Source organism: Chionomys nivalis, chromosome 22, assembly GCF_950005125.1.
Source record: "Chionomys nivalis chromosome 22, mChiNiv1.1, whole genome shotgun sequence".
Classification (NCBI taxonomy): domain Eukaryota; kingdom Metazoa; phylum Chordata; class Mammalia; order Rodentia; family Cricetidae; genus Chionomys; species Chionomys nivalis.
The window spans coordinates 13,946,749-13,963,644 of record NC_080107.1 but is presented as its reverse complement, the minus strand read 5'-3'; the positions used below and the strand labels follow the sequence as shown (position 1 = coordinate 13,963,644).

Sequence of the window (16,896 nt, the reverse complement as noted above, 5' to 3'; positions counted from 1 at the left end):
TTAAGATGATGTGAGTAGAGTTGAATCTTTGAGGTCTAAGCCTATTTAGACAATATAAATACAGTAGCCCCTCTTACACATGTGGAAACTAAGAAGAATTTGCTGGGCTTCTCATGAGCATGTATTCATTAAATATTTTCTAGTAGTCATAGCATGTCAAAACTGAATGATCACTTTGCCAGGAATGAGCTTCTTATTGTTAGAATTGTTAAATCTGGTTGATGACCGCATTGGCAAATTTGACTTTTTTCAGCCAGGAAATACTATGTTTCTATATAAAGTCAATAATTTAAAGGATCATTTAGTCCATTTACTCCTCCCACACATTATCCAGAAGGAATTTTGAGTTTTCTTTTTCTCTTTGGTTTGAATAGTGAGAAGTAGAATTGGGCAAATAAATCAGATAGTCCACCTTCTAAATGATATATATATATATATATATGATAGTTGGAGTACTATCCCCCCATTATAAGGTACCCTATATAAATTCCTTTTATATATTTATACCAACGAAGTAACACTTGGTATTTCAAAATAGTAGGCTTTCATGACTTTTTGAAAAGGCCATTATTGTTAGTTATCCCTTGCTCTGGTCCCTCCTCTACTCTGCCCTCACATACCCCATCCCACTTAATCTTCCTATCCTAATTTCCCCCTCTATCCTTGATAATGCTATATTCTATTTGCCTTTCTCCTATTCATTCACAGTTACTTGTAAGCTATCTCGTTTCTATAGGTATTTTGAATGAAACACACATATTTAAAGGTTAAAAATCAACATCCACATATAAGAGAAAACAGGCAACGTCTGTTTTTTTCTGGGTATGGGCTACTTAATCAGGATGACTGTTTCTGTTCCAGATATTTATTTACAAATTTCCAGTTTAATTTTTAACGGTTGAATGAAATTCTATCGTGTAAACACGCCACATTCTCATTAGCTGTGTCCCAGTTGATGGACATATAGCATTATCTGGTGCAAGCGTGGCACAAATGCTGTGGGAGTCATCAAACACTTTTAAAAAATTGAATTCCTGGCGAGCTCCATGATATAGGACTCATGTATGACACTATCAGTGAGGCAAACAGTCTGAAGCTAAATAGGTCAAACCTAGTATTATTATTCTGCTAAGTGGACAAAGAAATAAAATGGCCCAAATGCCAGATTGCTATACTCATTACTTAACCATCATCAGAAAAGCTTCTTTTTGCAGTAGATGGTAATTAACCTATACGACTGCTCGATATCCATAGAGTAAAGTCTTTGGAACGCTCAGTCCTAAATGGAATGTCTGTATCATACTTCCTTTCCTCAAGGCTCAGGGCTCTACGCAGAGGAGGGAGACAGAATGAATGTAAGAGCCAGAGTTGGTGAGCGACTTCAAGCAAACATTGCTTTCCAGACACAACAGGGAAGATGCTCATATGAGCTCACAGATACTGTGACAGCATGCATGAGAACAGCAGAAATTCAGGCCAGACAAAATCTAGCACACAGACTGAGGAGATGGGCATGAAAAATAGCATTTGATTGCTGTTTGAAGGAAAACTTAATTTTCTTCAATAAAGTAATACTTGGTCTATCAACCACATTCAAGGTCAGATTGCACACAACAAGCTGTAGCTGGCCAGCACAAACATAACTCCATGGGTTTTGTGTTTTGTTTTATTTAATGTTTTTATTAGATTTATTCATCCTATTTTATGAATATTTTCCTTGTATGTATGTATGTATGTATGTATGAGCACCATGTATGTGTGCTTTGTGGTCACAGAGGTCAGAAGATGATATCAGATTTGTCTGTAACTGGAGTTACAGAGAGCTTTGAACCAACGTGTAGTTGCTGGGAATAGAACCTGAATTTTCTGCAAGAGCGGTAGAGCTCTTAACTTCTGATCCAGCCCCAAGCTTTGTTTTTTGGAGGAAGGGGTTGGGTAGATAGGTAGGAAGGTGGGGGAGGATCTGGGAATGAATGTGATCAGAATGCATTGCATGAAATTCTCAAACAATAAATAAATATTGAAAAACAAACAAAAACAAAAAAAGATTAAAGACGGGCAAGAATGCAGGCTATGGAATTTGTTCTGTGCTTTAGATATTCCTGTTCAGGGTTGACACCTTAGCTTATCATCAGTCTAATGCTATTGGTTAAATAATACTCATTTCTTCTTTTTAAATTGGGAGAAGATACTGAGTGTCTTGCACGGTTATTGCTGATCTGCATACTGGAGAGAGAGATCCTGCCTACCTCTTGCTGAAATCACTTACAAGGGCACATACTTTATATGGTATAAGTGAAATCCCCATAGGAGGGCACCTGGGCAAACAAATCAACAAACATCAACAACAACAAACCAAAACCAAAACTAGTGTAGACATATGGTGACTTTGCCAACCACGGCAAGAGGGCATTGAGTTCACAAGAAAACTACAGAAATAAAATTGTGTAATATTCCCTATTATTGCCAGTTCCTTTTTTGGCTCAGTAGTTAAGTGTACTTGCTGCTGTTACAGAGGTCTGGAGTCTACTTCCCAGTTCCCCGATTAGGTACCACAAAACATGTTAACTAGAGCTCACTTGCACATACCCCCACATACACAAAATTAAAAAATAAATATTTAGAATCGATGAGGTATTTAAACTGAATGCTTAGTTTTAGCACCGCCTCTGTTTCAAGCACTGACTATATATACGCAGGTGTGTGTAACCTAAGAGGGTAGTATATACAAGGAATGGTATTATAAAACAGCTCCTATGCTCTAGTCATAGATAAAACACAGCCTCATTAAATTTCATAAGTGTATCCCTTTGTTCCACATTAAAGGCTATCTGTTATCTGATGTATCAGCAATGTTTTATTTATTCTTCTTGTCAGATTTGTTCCACCTCTTCCCACTGCTCATGCTCTTTAGAAATCTTACTCATTCCTCGTAATCTAATTACATTTCTACCTCCTGATTGGAGTCTCCTTCTGCCTCTGAGTCTTTGTTATCAGTGCTAGGTGGGCATTATCCTCTAATGTCTAGTGCTCCTTGAGAGGCACTGGTGTGGACTGCTACCTGGCTTTTCAGTACATCTTGCTACCCACGTAGATTTGTGTGTTCTTTCTGTAGGATGAGCACCACAATCTCAGGTCATGAAAATTCACAGTGGACAATCGTGGAAACTTTTGGCTGGTCCCCTGCTCCCGAGAAGTAGAGAGTCCTGATATGTGAACCTCAATGCACCTAGAAGAACTAAGATGCGGGTGTGCACCCGAGGACGAGAAAGCTTGCATAGCTTGGCTGCTAGTTTCCAGTTGCCTGGAAATCAGGTATATTTTCATACCCCCCCCCCGCCCCATATTCAGATCACAGAGCTGTTTACCAGCTGGAATTCAGGCAGTTTATACTCCTGCCCCTCAACAAAAGTTACTTTTCTACCTTTTCTTGTCTCTTGCTTCTTCTGTTTACCAACCAACTATTCATTTTCTCGTTGAGCCATATATTCATGTGAGGTATCCATTGCATTGTGATTTCTCGGGGCAACAGTTAGGAGTCCCTATTGGACAGGTATAAAGGTGCTGCCTCTCCTATCACTAACTTTCCCTTGAGTCCGACCTGTGCTCTCAGAGTATTGACTTGGAAAATGGGGTTCCTGGATTAAAACTGCAATAATACAGATAGGGAAAACTTTCCATAAAGTTTAACTTATTCTTGGAGTTTAAAGATGAGAAGACAATTAGTACCCTTGTGCTGTGTGGGACCTGAAGCTGATGCTGACAGAACTCACTGTGTCTTAGAGTCTTACTGAACTCTCCGAGTCTGACTTTGTTCTCTGTAGCAAACTAGCTATCACTTTTTCCAGCTCTACAAAGAAATACGGTGGACAATAGTCTCTGAGTTTGAATCCAAGTGTTTACAATATAGGCTACTGATCAATCCTCCACTATCTGAAGGACCTTCACTGCTACCATGAGCCCATCTCTGAATTAACCAAAATATGATCAGATAAGAAATGATAGCTCACTCTACTTTGTTTTGAGAAATGGGTGGTACGATGGCGCCATTGCTTTAGGGAGAGAGATTAGACAAGCAAAAGAGGTGTTTGCTTCACTGTATATGGGTATCGGGGTGAAGGGTTGACATAGGCTCTTTCCAATTATCTAATCTCATACCAGCTTTAGAATAGTGGCTAGAGGTAAGGCAGCTGCCATCCTTATGCAGCCCACACAGGGGGATGTGTACATGCTTGCAGAAACTAACCAACCCATCCAAGATCCTGACAAGCACTAAATCCTCCTTCTGGAACTGCCTGACAAAATCAATGCTCTACAATACTCTCCAAATCCCACGCTATTCTCAAAGGTGATGGGTTAGCGAGAAGCTTTTCATTCATTAGTTTGTCTTGTAGAAAGGCAGCTTGAGAGAGGTGGGAAACAGGGCACAGGCAGATGAGTGAGACAGAGAAAGGAGACACAAAGGGTCGGGTTAACGCTGCTGCTTCCACATGTTCTGGAATGCAGATGGTGACTTCCCTCCAAAGAAGACGCATTTCAGAGACATCTCCCTTCTTCTACTCGGAAATGAACAATCCCTTCTTGATGCCTGCTTTGTGCTCCCCATGAATTTAACAAAGATCAATGAACATCGAACTTAATTACTCAAATAGTATCTTCACCTAAAGATGTCTCCTTTCTGGGGAGGGAGATTATTAGAGTAACGCTGATTCATTAAGTCAATAGTTTAATGGATTCTCTATATACTACTATGTACTAGGCAATTTGAAACTACATTTGATAAAACAGACTATGTCTGTCTGTCTGTCTATCTACTTATCTATCTATACCTATATAGATACAGGTATTTGTTTTTTGGGGACAGTGTTTCTCTGTATAGCCTCAAGCGTCCTGAAACTCATCAATCTATAGACCAGGCTGGCCTTGAACTCAGAGATCCACCTACGTCTGCCTCTGGAGACAGGTTTAAAGTCATGAACCTGACTGATAGATGTATATTATAAACTTTTTGAAGCTTACACTTTAGAGACAAGGTGCCAGTGATGTTATATGTTGCATTGATGGTGATGGTAGCTTTGGGGTTTAGGGTTTACCATTAACTTGAATTGTAAAAGAAAAGCTTTATCCAGAACAAAACACAGGAAAAAGAAGACAGATACTTTGGGAAAGATTTTCCAGGGACAGAGGAGATGCACACAATACACGAAGTTGTGGAGGCATGGGTGTGGTCCATGAAGAGCGGGGAGCCATGATAGCCACACACACAGAGAACAGACGAGATCAGAGCCATAATAAGGAATCAAATGTCTTAAGAAATTATAATGACGTTGACTTCTACTTGGGGGAAGAACGGAGATGAAGCAGGTTTAAGTACTGGTTTTATGTGACAAAAATTTCAACTTTATGACTATGGCCAAGAGTGGACAGCAGAGAAACATGGACACAACTAGGAGTTAGGCAGCTAGCTATGTGAAATGCTGGTCGTTTAGATCAGACAGCAGCCAAACAGGTGGTGGACGAAGTTAGATTACAGTTTGAAAATGACTTGGGTAGAGTTTGTGATATTAGAAAGGGGGTGTGCAACCAAGAGAGAAGGGAGGAAAGTGACCCTGTCCTTTTGGCTTGAGCCATGCCCACAGGAAGGAAAGATTCTGAGGAGAGATTAGTACTGGTGGCCATCCAAAGATAACTAAAATGAACCGAATGTTTGTGTTCTCCCAAAAGTCACTGTATTGGCAGTTGGGAGACAGAGCCCGTGGGATGTAACTAGCTTATGAGGGCAAAGGCCTGGGAAGAGGGTTCATGCCCTAGTAAAATAATAGATAGGAGGATACATATTCTTCCCACCTCTGCAACAAGAGATTCTTTGAGAAGACAACCACCTGTCAGGAAGAGTTCAGGAAGTGTGCTTTTGCCACATACTAGATTCACTAGCACCGCGGCTTTGGACTTTATCTCTGGGAGGGTGAGCAATATAGTTCACTGTTTGAGCCGTGTCATCAAGCAGCCTGAACGAAGGCAAAAACTGACCTTTGCAATCACAGCTGACCTTGAGTCATTTCGAAGGGTGGAGGAGGCATAAATGGAAGCTCAACAAAAAATAGGAGGTGAGAATCTGGAGGCAACAGTATAGGCCTTGAGGGTTCCGTTTAAAGGGAAGGAGAGAAGAAATAAATACCTCCTTCTGCTGTAGTAGGTTTACCTACCAAGTCAAAAACGTGGTTCCCGCAGTGTCTGCAGAGGTTAGTGGAGTAGTTTCACAGAATGCAGCTGTTACCAGCTGTTCTCGTCACCACCATCATCCCCATCATTAAGCAATTAATTAATCACAAATTTCTAACTTCTCCGGCTATTTCATAAATCAAAATAAGGGGCCTTATGCCCTGGAGAGCCGGTTCAATGAGAAGCAGCAATGTAAAACGTGACAGGAAGGTCAAGGAAGGGGGCAGGCTTGGGTTGGAGACAGAAGTCTCTTACCAAACTCTCCTGCCCCAGTTCCTGATTTTCTTTTCGCACCAGGGAGGATGATCCTTCCCCCTCCCACTCCTTCCTCCTTTGCCTTTGCGCCCCCTACTTCTTCTTCAGCAGCGGTTCTTTCTCAGTGCAGGGCTCTCTGGAAGCTCGGCCCCTGCCAGCCCCTTCTTCGCTTCTCTGCTCAAGGGAAGAGGACGAGAGCGCAAACTCCAGCAGGGCAGGAGCGGGCGTTCTGACCGTGTGCGAGTCAACTCCGGGCCGGGACAGAGGTGCAGGACGCGCACCGGGTGCGGGTGCAGAGGCAGAGCGTGGCCCGCAGCCCTCAGGGCGTGGGCGAGCCGGCCGCGTGTGCCTCGCTGTTTGACGCGGGCAACAGCCAATCAGGACATGCGGCCAGGCTGCCACGTGACGGGCGAGGCGGCCCTTTTCCCAGCGCGGCCAGAGGGAGGAGAGGAGCGGAGCCAGCCCTGAGCCTGGGAGCGCAGCGGCCACTGAGGAGGCGGCGGCAGGCGGGAGAGGCGGCGGCGGCACAGGCTCGGGGCCAACCCAGAGCGCATCCCCGGCACCCTGCGCTGCGGAGAGCTCGGAGGAGCGCGGGAGCCGCGACACGGGAGTGGACAAAGCAAGATGGCAGGGATCTTAGCCTGGTTCTGGAACGAGCGGTTTTGGCTTCCGCACAATGTCACCTGGGCAGACCTGAAGAACACGGAGGAAGCCACCTTCCCGCAGGCGGAGGACCTTTACCTCGCCTTCCCCCTGGCCTTCTGCATCTTCATGGTGCGGCTCATCTTCGAGAGGTAAGAAGGGCCGGAGCGCCTGCTCTCCTGCACACACGCGAGCACACTCGCCAGCTCCGTGGCGCACGCCCCCGCGCTCGGGTTCACACCTCCCAACCTTTGTGTTCACCGTGGGGTCCCCGATCCCTAGACCGGGCTGGTCTCTGGGGAGCTACAGAGGGTCCGACTCGCCCGTGTATTTCCTCCGGGGCGCCGCGAAGGGGCCGCGGGGAGCTCGGTCGCCGCCCGCGCTCCTCCTTCCCCGGCTTCCTCCTCGCAGAGAGGGTCGGCGAACAAAGGTGAGCGGTGGCCGGCCGCGAGGAATTGCTGCGAGGGGGCTCGGCGGTCTCCCATCGGAGTAGCACTCGGCGCTTCCAGGCTGGGCTTCTCCTCCGAGGCTAGCCGCCACCCACTTGACATCCTGGAACGATGGTCCCCAGCGCGGCCCGGAGGGAGGAGGAGCGCACACACTTCCAGCTCTTCCACTCCCGCACGCACGCGGGAGACGGGGCCGCGCTGCAGAAGAATTTGCCCGGACCTTTGAGGCTTCTGCTTGCTCTCTGACTTCCATCCCTGACACCGTTTTTAGGCCCTCAGTTCTAGGAAACGGGTGACGAAAGCACTCTGGATCGTTAGTGGTTTCTTTAAAAGAGGGCAGAACAGAACCGGTGCCCATCATACAAAATGGTCATTTGAAATCGATAGTAGGACCTCGTGACTAAATCATAGGCTTCTTGCTGGTATCGGAAGACTCTTTAAACGTTGAAAGAATTGTCACAAAATATTTGGTATGAGTCCTCAATTTGGTTAGGTCTCGCGATTGTAGCCACATACAAACTTAGGTTACTCTGACTGAGTCAGTCTTAAGTCACGAAACTAGATTTTGCCTGCTGTTTATTCAACACACACTCGTGAAACAATACTGGCACCGCACACTTCTTTCTTTTAACTGAAACAAACAAACAAAAAGATCGCTGTCCTCTTTCCCCCTCCCACCCCATTCATCAGTGAAGACTGAGTTTCTTAGATCACAGATACCCATTTCCACTCCAACCTCCCTGCCCTGCCTCCTGCTCACCTTGGCTGTTTCTCAGGCTGCTGCTGTTATCTTGTTTACTCTTGATCTGCCTAAAACCATTCTTGAGGATGTCAGAATGTATCTTTTGTGTCTTTGTTGCTCGAAATAGTATCAAAGCTTCCTGTAAACAAAAAAGTATGATTTGTTTTAAGGAAGGTGCATTTTTTTCAACTGGCAGTATTGTCGCTTGTGCACTAAAGATCAGCTGTTGTCGAGCTACAATTGTCTTGCACAAAGGACAGCCCTCCTGTTTGAAAACGATTGGAATCCAGTGCCTACATGTCATTGATCTTATCCAGAGCTGAAACTCATTGTGAAAAAGCGGGTGCGTTTGAAGGCTGCAACTGTTTGCTTGGGGAAGGCTAACCTTGCCATCTCTGCAGAGACAAGGGCTTCTCACATCGTGGCTGGGTGACACCCCATGAAATCTGTCTGCGTTTGGGTAGCTACTTTATAGGAGATCTTGAGTTGTATATCTTGGAGCACAAACTGCACGGCAGCTGATGAACCATATGCGAATGCTACATTTTCCCGGCATTCTTTTCCATTCTGATTCTGGGCTCTTCAGTAGGCTGGGAAAATATTAAAGATGAAAATAGCTTGGTTTGTACTTGGCTTTCTTTGTCTTAAAACACACACACACACACACACAAGTGATGTAATATCTGAAGACTGAAGGTTCAGTTTTCTTTCTGCAGAAATATTTTTTCTTATAATCTTATAACTTGATTTAAGAGTTTATACTCAAGAATCAGCAGTCTTCAACTACCAATTGTGATGTTTGTCTGTGTGTGGAGAGGGAGAGAGAGAGAGGGAGAGAGGGAAGGAACTTTTTCAAGGCCATTGATATGAGTAGCAGACCTCTAATGGTTTGACGATTAATACTTATGATTAATGTTCAGAGTAATGACACACTGTCACAACTGTACGGTGGGGTGCTGCTGACTTGTGGAGGTAACTACTTTGCTCCTTCCTCCTAGAGTGCTGGCAGCTGTGTCTGACTACTCAGACTCTGTTCTCTCAAAGTCGGAGTTAGAGGGTCTGCAGTTTTATGTTTTGATCAGACCCCTAGTGTACACTCTGCTATTCAGCCTGTGGGACTCATATCATCAGTGTCCACCAAGGGCCTGAGTCAGTGTAATTGAGCCGGCCCACATTGTTGTCAGAGGAACAGCTCATGCTAGGCACCGTTTCTATCTGCACAGGAAGCTTTTTCTTTGCACTGTTCTGGAATGGCTAACATTGATGAAGCCCGTTGTAATAGAGACGAATCTTCCAAGAGTCGAAGCTTTGACTGTCCTTTATTTCAAGCGTGAGAACGTATCAGGAGATCCATGATTATCCAAGATCTCATTCTTCTTTTGAAGTCAGTAATGCTTTTTCAGAAACAAAATTGACCAACTCGAGTGCGTTCTCTTTAGTCTTGACATTTCTCCCTGCACAGAAAAGCACTAATGAGTTGACTAAGTTGGGTCTTGTCAATTGAACAACTCCATTTTTTTGTTTTTCCTGCCACTGTTGGGGTGTGACAGAGGAGGCACTAGTGGCCAGTGTCATTTTACAGCAGCATATGGAGAACAGTTTGGTAGCCCAGCGTGGCTGGTGAAATAGAGCAGTCTAGAGTCACTGACTTGAGTCTGTGAAATGCCCAGATCTCTGGCTTTTAGTAACAGCCTTGTACTCCTCTTTGCCCTGGGGAGAAATGGAAGGAGCCAGTGTATATACTACCCAATTAGCAGAATAAAACTCTTTAAAAAACAAAAAAGTAGCATCTCTTAGGATGAAAATTGTGCCATCTCCCGTTATGTTACATCGGTGACTTGATGATAGAAACAATACTTAATAATGTAGAATTATCATTGCTTTCATTTCTTGATTTAATGCTTGTTTAGGCTCTGCAGTCTGTCTATGGAATTGTAAGAAACGCCTTTAAGCCCAGCACTTGGAAGGCAGAGGCAGGAGGATCTCTGTGAGTTTTAGGCCAGCCTGGTCTACAAATCGAGTTTCAGGACAGCTACGACTACACAGAGAAATTCTTGTCTCGGGAAAACAACAACAACAATAAAGTGTTTTGCTATGGTATTCATAAATAACAGAATTAGTTGTGCCCTGTTAGGAAATAAAACTTAGGAAAGGCGACTTGACAGCATTTTAGTTGGATCGGGGCTTCTATGTGTTTATTTCTCCAAAGGAAATGGCTGTTGTAGTTCGAGGATGCTTTCTTGGTACTTATGACATAAAAATCTTATTTTTATTATTTCCACATGAACTGACAAAAGGTGTATTTGCGGGGCAAGACATAGTGCAGTGTGCAATGAGAATTACGTCACACGAGTAGACATACGTCATCTGAGAAATTCTTCTCTTTTTCCCCCTCATGTGAATATTTACTCTTGTGAGATTTAAAGCAGGGAACACTATATCGCTTGACACAATTGCCTTCCTATGGAATAGATCTCAAAAGACTTCCCTCCGAACTTGGCCCACCTTGACCTCTGTCTCTTTTCTCTTGTACCCTAAAGCCTCTGGCAACTACCATTGTACTCTCTGCTTATATGAGAGTGATTGTTTTAGGTTGGGAGATGTGTGCGTGTGTGTGTGTGTGTGTGTGTGTGTGAGCGTGCACACGCGCATATGTATGCATTTGATAATTATTCTCTAAAGCCCTGGCTTATTTCACTTCATCTATGCAAATGAGAGGCATTCTTTTCTTGAAGGTCAGAGAGTGTTCCCTTTTGCACAGGGAACTCATTTCTCCACCCACTTGATGAGTGAGCTGCATGGATTTGGCAGTTACCAATCACGATGCAACAATTGTGGCTGTGGTAATGCTGCTAGCTCTTTTTGTTTGTTTGTTTTTGTTTTTTCGAGACAGGGTTTCTCTGTAGCTTTGGAGCCTGTCCTGGAACTAGCTCTTATAGACCAGGCTGGCCTCGAACTCACAGAGATCCGCCTGCCTCTGCCTCCCGAGTGCTGGGATTAAAGGCATGCACCACCACTGCCCGGCTATGCGACTAGCTCTTTACTGCGTTTTCTGGCTATAGAAAGGATGGAGTAGGTAGTAGCTGTGTGGTAGGCCCTTACCTTACCTAGCAACCATAGGGGTCAAGGTTGCTTTTCCTTCCAAATCTCTGATTCTTGTCAATCTCCTGTATGAATATTGCTAATTATTATCTCATGAGATTCTGAGGAAGCTAACCGTCATCTTTTGGTAAGAGAAATAAGCCTTCTCCGAGTAAAGGTGTTTTTGTTTTTGTTGTTTCCATAGAAATGCTCCAGGCAATCATTTTGCTTCTTTTTAAAAAGTATCTTTCGTTTGTGTTTTGAGACAAAAGAATCATTTGGGAGCCCGGCCGTGGTGGCGCTGGCCTTTAATCCCAGCAGGCGGATCTCTGTGAGTTCGAGGCCAGCCTGGACTACAAGAGCTAGTTCCAGGACAGGAACCAAAAAGCTACAGAGAAACCCTGTCTGGAAAATCCAAAAAAAAAAAAGAATCATTTGGGGTGTTATCACTTGTGTTGCAAAATGTTACAATATTCCTGGCTAACCCAAAAGGACGCTTCTACAGAGAAAACAACTATTTGATTTCTTCAACTGTCTTTCTCTTGGAATGCAGAGTTGAGCTGACATCTGATGGCATGAGAAAGCAGTAGTAGTTCAACGGGGTGGCTCTCAGTGCCACACCACATGAAGAGTGCCATCCCTCAGTAGCTGACACCAGGCCAGTGAGCAGTGCTCAGCCCCAGAGTGACTCTCTCTTCCCCCATCAGGGAACAGTAGCCTTAGTTCTGTCGAAGGCAGGGTCTAGCTAGGCCACCTTTGCTTAACGCTTATCTCCTGTCTCTGCCTTGTGAGGGATGCAGAGGAGGAAATAAAGGAGTGGGGTGATGTGTTGGGGGCTGGGAGGAGAGAGTGGAGGACTACCTTGAAAAAGTGCAGTAAGGGATTCAGTGCAGCACTGCAGGATGTTGCTACAGTATACTCCTTAATGAAAAGGCAGGTGTCCTCAGACACAGTTCAGAAGAGTGAAGTAACTTTCACAGGAACGTTTTCTCTGGGTGAACTCAGTGTTATGTATGAGACCCTAAAAATGTGCCTTATGTAGCTTACTAGATAAAGGTGTTGTTGAGATGAAAGCTGTGGCCATAGAGAGCTGTAAGAGGCAAGAGTTGGGCTTGCACACAAATGGTTCTTCTCGATGGTGTTTCACCCGGGTTGGGAAAAGATGTATTACCATGGGCATTTTGAGGGTAGACAAGTGAAATGGACAGTGTTATTTGAAGAAATTTTCATTCCGCAAAATAAAAGATTTGTATTATGATGTGTAATAATTTAGCTATTTTAACAGGTTGACTTGGGGTGAAAGGCATGATTCTTTTACATTCTTAATGAACACTGCCATAGGGTAGGGGAAGTTCGTGAGAAATTTTAATACTGTCACCAATGACTTGATGACGTTCCGTGTTATGACACTAATACCCTGACTGCACTGAGGACATTTCTGCGAGACTCTCTGGTCCCCATGCGGAGGGAGAGCTGGGTAGCTTTCTCAGGGTTGCTAGCTTCTAGGGTGTTTCAGAAGTAGTTGTTTGTGCCAGAGAAGGGCAGCTAAAGGGACATGGGTTTCAGGTGAATTCTTCCTTGCTGTTACCAGGCATCGCCGTGTCTTCCGTAAGCCGCCTGACTAAGCCTCGTTGACGAGCCATGGTGCAGAGTGCGCACTGCATGGTGGAAGTGTTAAGTTCACATTTCTCTCCCATTGCCAGACAAAACCAGGCTTTCTAAAGTAACTGCTCATTAATTTCTTGCAAAGTAAAACCTCTCAAAAATTTATATTGTTTTCCCCCCTTCCATCGTCTATTGATCACTTCTTAAATACTTAGGAGTGTTATTGGGGTCACAGATTTGATAGCACTGTTGCGTCAGTCACCTTCTGTCCTTTTCTCTTTGTTGTCTAAAGTTAAGTACACGAGCCTCTTCTAGCACCCCTGCTCACCTCAATAATTTTTATTGTATAGCTTCCTTCTCCTTTAAAATGACTTCATGCTAGGGATAGTGGTATACACCTGTAACCCCAGCATTTAAGAAGCAGTGCTAGGGGATCAGGAGCTCGAGGCCAGCCTGGGCTACATAAAGAGACCCTGTCTCAAAGCCCAAAACCAAACAGCGATTCATTAATGTTATCCTAAGTTACCCTTTCCTGATATGAAGTCTTTATTAACTGTGTCAGCCATTTACTCTATAGCATGATTGAGCAGAGGAGGTGGTTTTCACAGTGTGTTGAGGGTGTGTCTCCTTTGAGATGCGGCAGGTGATTGGAGGCCTACGTTGCAAGGGAGAGGCTGCTTTGAAAATAATAGTACCAAGTAGCATTGATTCTCTAATGAGTTTGTTTCTGTATGGATTTACTTCATTTAACCATCTTCCAAGACCACATGAACTGGATGCTAATTTTTTTAACCCAATTTTACAGTTGTAAGTAAGGATTGAGAGTTAGGGAAATACAGCTAACTTTATGCAACTTAAGAAAAAAAAAGACAGTGTGAGTTTCTTGATTTAATAAATTCAGTGGTCTCGTCGAAAACCAATAATATGACATCACACACATGTGCACGCACACACAAGCACATACATGGTTTCTGTGTGCACGTTTTTACCATTTGTTGATATACATTTGAACACTTCCTCTGCAATTAAGTCTGTTTCGAATATCTTCGCTCATTACGTCATTCTACACGGCAGCTGGATCAATTCTGCCAAGTTCGGTGGCTCTCTCTAGTTCTTTGAGATGCAGCTATTGATTTCTGTTCCTCTTGCTTTCGTAAAGGCATGTTTTCTAGAAGTAGCATGTCTATAAGTCCCAAGGAATAACAACTCCAGTGTTCTTGATAGATGCAAGTTGCAGGACATTGTCTAGAGAGACAATGATCCTTGGAAGTCCTTGGCAGGGTTTAGAAGTCGTAGGAGACTTGAAGATGTTTTTCTGTTGGGATATGAACTGCGCATGCCTCCTTAGACTTTACTCATTTCAAACATTCATCACTTGGTCACATTTTGCTTTTTCTGAAGTCACTCATGTTTTCTCATTGGGACAAAGAGATACGGTGTTATATTTATTTAATTTTGGCAGAGAAGTGGAGGGGCAATCCTCCCCCTCCAGTTCCTCCTCTTGCTCTCCCTCCTCCTCGTCCTCTGAATGTTCTTATCTTGGCCTGCTTATCTGGTCATGCTTATACTCTTGTACGTCTTTCTGCATCCTGCATTCCCACGAACATTTGTTAAGAGGCCCCCAAGTCTCCCCAGCAGAGGGATGCCATCAGGAGGAGGCAGTACACACTTGACTCTGTGGTGGGGCAGGATTATCAGGGTTGGGACAAGGGCAGAGCCAGGAGGAGACATGGCATTTCTGTGAAGGGGCACTTGGAGATCGCAGCTAAATTAATTTATTATAATTCTAAACTTTTGATAGAAAAGTACTAAAGGGCGGTGAGATGGCTCCACTGTTAGGAGCAGGTACTTCGCTGGCAGAGGACCTAAGTTTGATTACCATCTCTCTTGTCAAGGCCTCAGAGCAGCCTGTGACCTCTGCCCAAGGGGCTCCATTGCCTCTGGCCTCCACAGGCACATGCACTCACTTCTACATACATAGTTAAAAGTAATAAAAATTAATCTTAAAAAATGATATAAATTAACCCATAAAAATGCACACCCAAGGCACACGATAAGACCTTGTCTCCAATAGGATGTTTTCAGCACCACCTAAGGCCGTCATGTTAGTAATTTGGTTTCAAAGTGTGACCCTGGAGAAGGGAGCCACAAACATTCAGACCATAGCAGTAAAAGGAAACTTTATACTTCAAAAGTGATAATGATCGGACCTTTTGTGTTAAATGTGTTTTGCTGCAATAAAAGAAAAAAGTAGAAAATTCAGTGACTTAAGAAAGAGTCGCTCACTAGAAATAAGTCTTCAGTGTTCTAGGCCTGGCATCTTTCTGGGTGAAACAAACATGCCAGAGCTCTTGCTGTCAGTGCCCTCAAGGATGGCCAAGTTGTTTAAGATGCATAATTATCTTCAGGTCAATGATCAGTCCTCTTCTTTCTGGAATTATCTGGTGAGGGTGGTTGGAAGGGAGAGGCAGTCATTGAGATCCAGAGGACACCGGAGCTTATTGGGTTTTTGTGGAAGACACTTGCACTAAAGACCTTGCCTCAAGTCAATTTATTTATTTATTTAGCAACAGAGTCTCACTACGTCTCTCTGGGTGTCCCAGAACTCATAATGTAGGTCAGGCTAGCCTTGAACTCACAGAGATCTGCCTGCCTCTGCCTCCCAAGTGCTGGGATTAAAGGCGTTCAGTACTAAGCCTAGCAAATTAGTTTGTTAATTAGTATGACAGAGAGGAAGTGCAAGGCTCTGGAAAAGCACAGAGAGGGGTAAAGGCTTCTAGAACTCAGTATGTGATTCCCCAGAGGGGTGATGTGGGATTCCCCTCTGTATGTTGTGAATACCATTGGTTAATGAATGAACTGCTTTGGGCCTATAGCAGAGCTATAGGGGAACAGAGCTGGGTGGGGAAAACTAAAGGGAATGCTGGGAGAAAGGAGGTGGAGTCAGAGAGAAGCCTTGTAGCCCCACCAGAGACAGATGCCGCAACTTTACCCAGTAAGCCAAGTCACATGGCAATACACAGTTTACTAGATATGGGTTAAATTAATGTGTAAGAGTTAGCCAGTAAGAAGCTAGAGATAATGGGCCAAGCAGTGATTTAAATAATATAGTTTCTGTGTGATTATTTTGGGGCTGAGCAGCCAGGGACAAGTGGCCTCCCTTCAGGGACCTCAGGGCTCTAGGAGAACTCAGTGTGCGATTCCCCAGAGGGGGACCTCAGGATTCTAGAGAAACTCAGTGTGTGATTCCCCAGAGGGGGACCTCAGGATTCTAGAGAAACTCAGTGTGTTAGCTCCACAGAGAGGGAGTGTAGGGTTCTTAAAGAGCTCCTCCATGTGCGGTTCTCCAGTATCCCAGGATCATAGTAAATGTCTTCTGGTCAGGATCCATTTACAGTAGCCCGGAATAACAGGGTAGCATTCTCCTGAGCCACATGGCCTGGGCCACGGATGGCTCTGAGGGAGTTTTGGGAGGGATGAAGTTAGGTTGGACTCTCCTGCCTCTTCCCATCCAGTACCATGTGCAATTTGTAAGCAAGTGGGTAGGACATTTGAATATATGAACATCACTTTTTTGAAAGCTGCATATTGTATAGGCTTGGGTGTGTCTACAGACACATATTACAGAGCAGTCGTTTTGAAAATTTATTATAATATTTAGTCATTGTACAAAACTTACTTTGTCATCTATGAGAACATTTGGGGTATATTAAAGAGGAACTCCTCCCACCCAGTGACTTTCAGAATGGACCTCTGTCAGAGTGCTAGTGTGTCTCAGACTTGGATTGTGGGGTGTGGTGGAATTCACCAGGTGGATTTTAGTTGCTAGAGGGACATTCCTTTACTAGGTGATCTCTTTTGCACAGTGACCCAGGACTAGCATTTGCTGGGACTTGCCAT

The 16,896-nt window shown here is 44.2% G+C and overlaps 1 protein-coding gene across 2 annotated transcripts in view; it reads left to right on the top strand.

Annotated features, from left to right (window-relative positions):
- Positions 1-6,933: 6,933 nt before the first annotated feature.
- Positions 6,934-16,896, top strand: part of Cers6 (ceramide synthase 6) — a 228,347-nt gene continuing 218,384 nt past the window's right edge. For both annotated transcript variants that reach the window (XM_057755085.1, XM_057755084.1), the window contains exon 1: positions 6,934-7,271. In XM_057755085.1, coding sequence (XP_057611068.1) covers positions 7,102-7,271 — 170 coding nt within the window. In that variant the 5' untranslated portion in view covers positions 6,934-7,101. The remainder of the gene's footprint in view (positions 7,272-16,896) is intronic.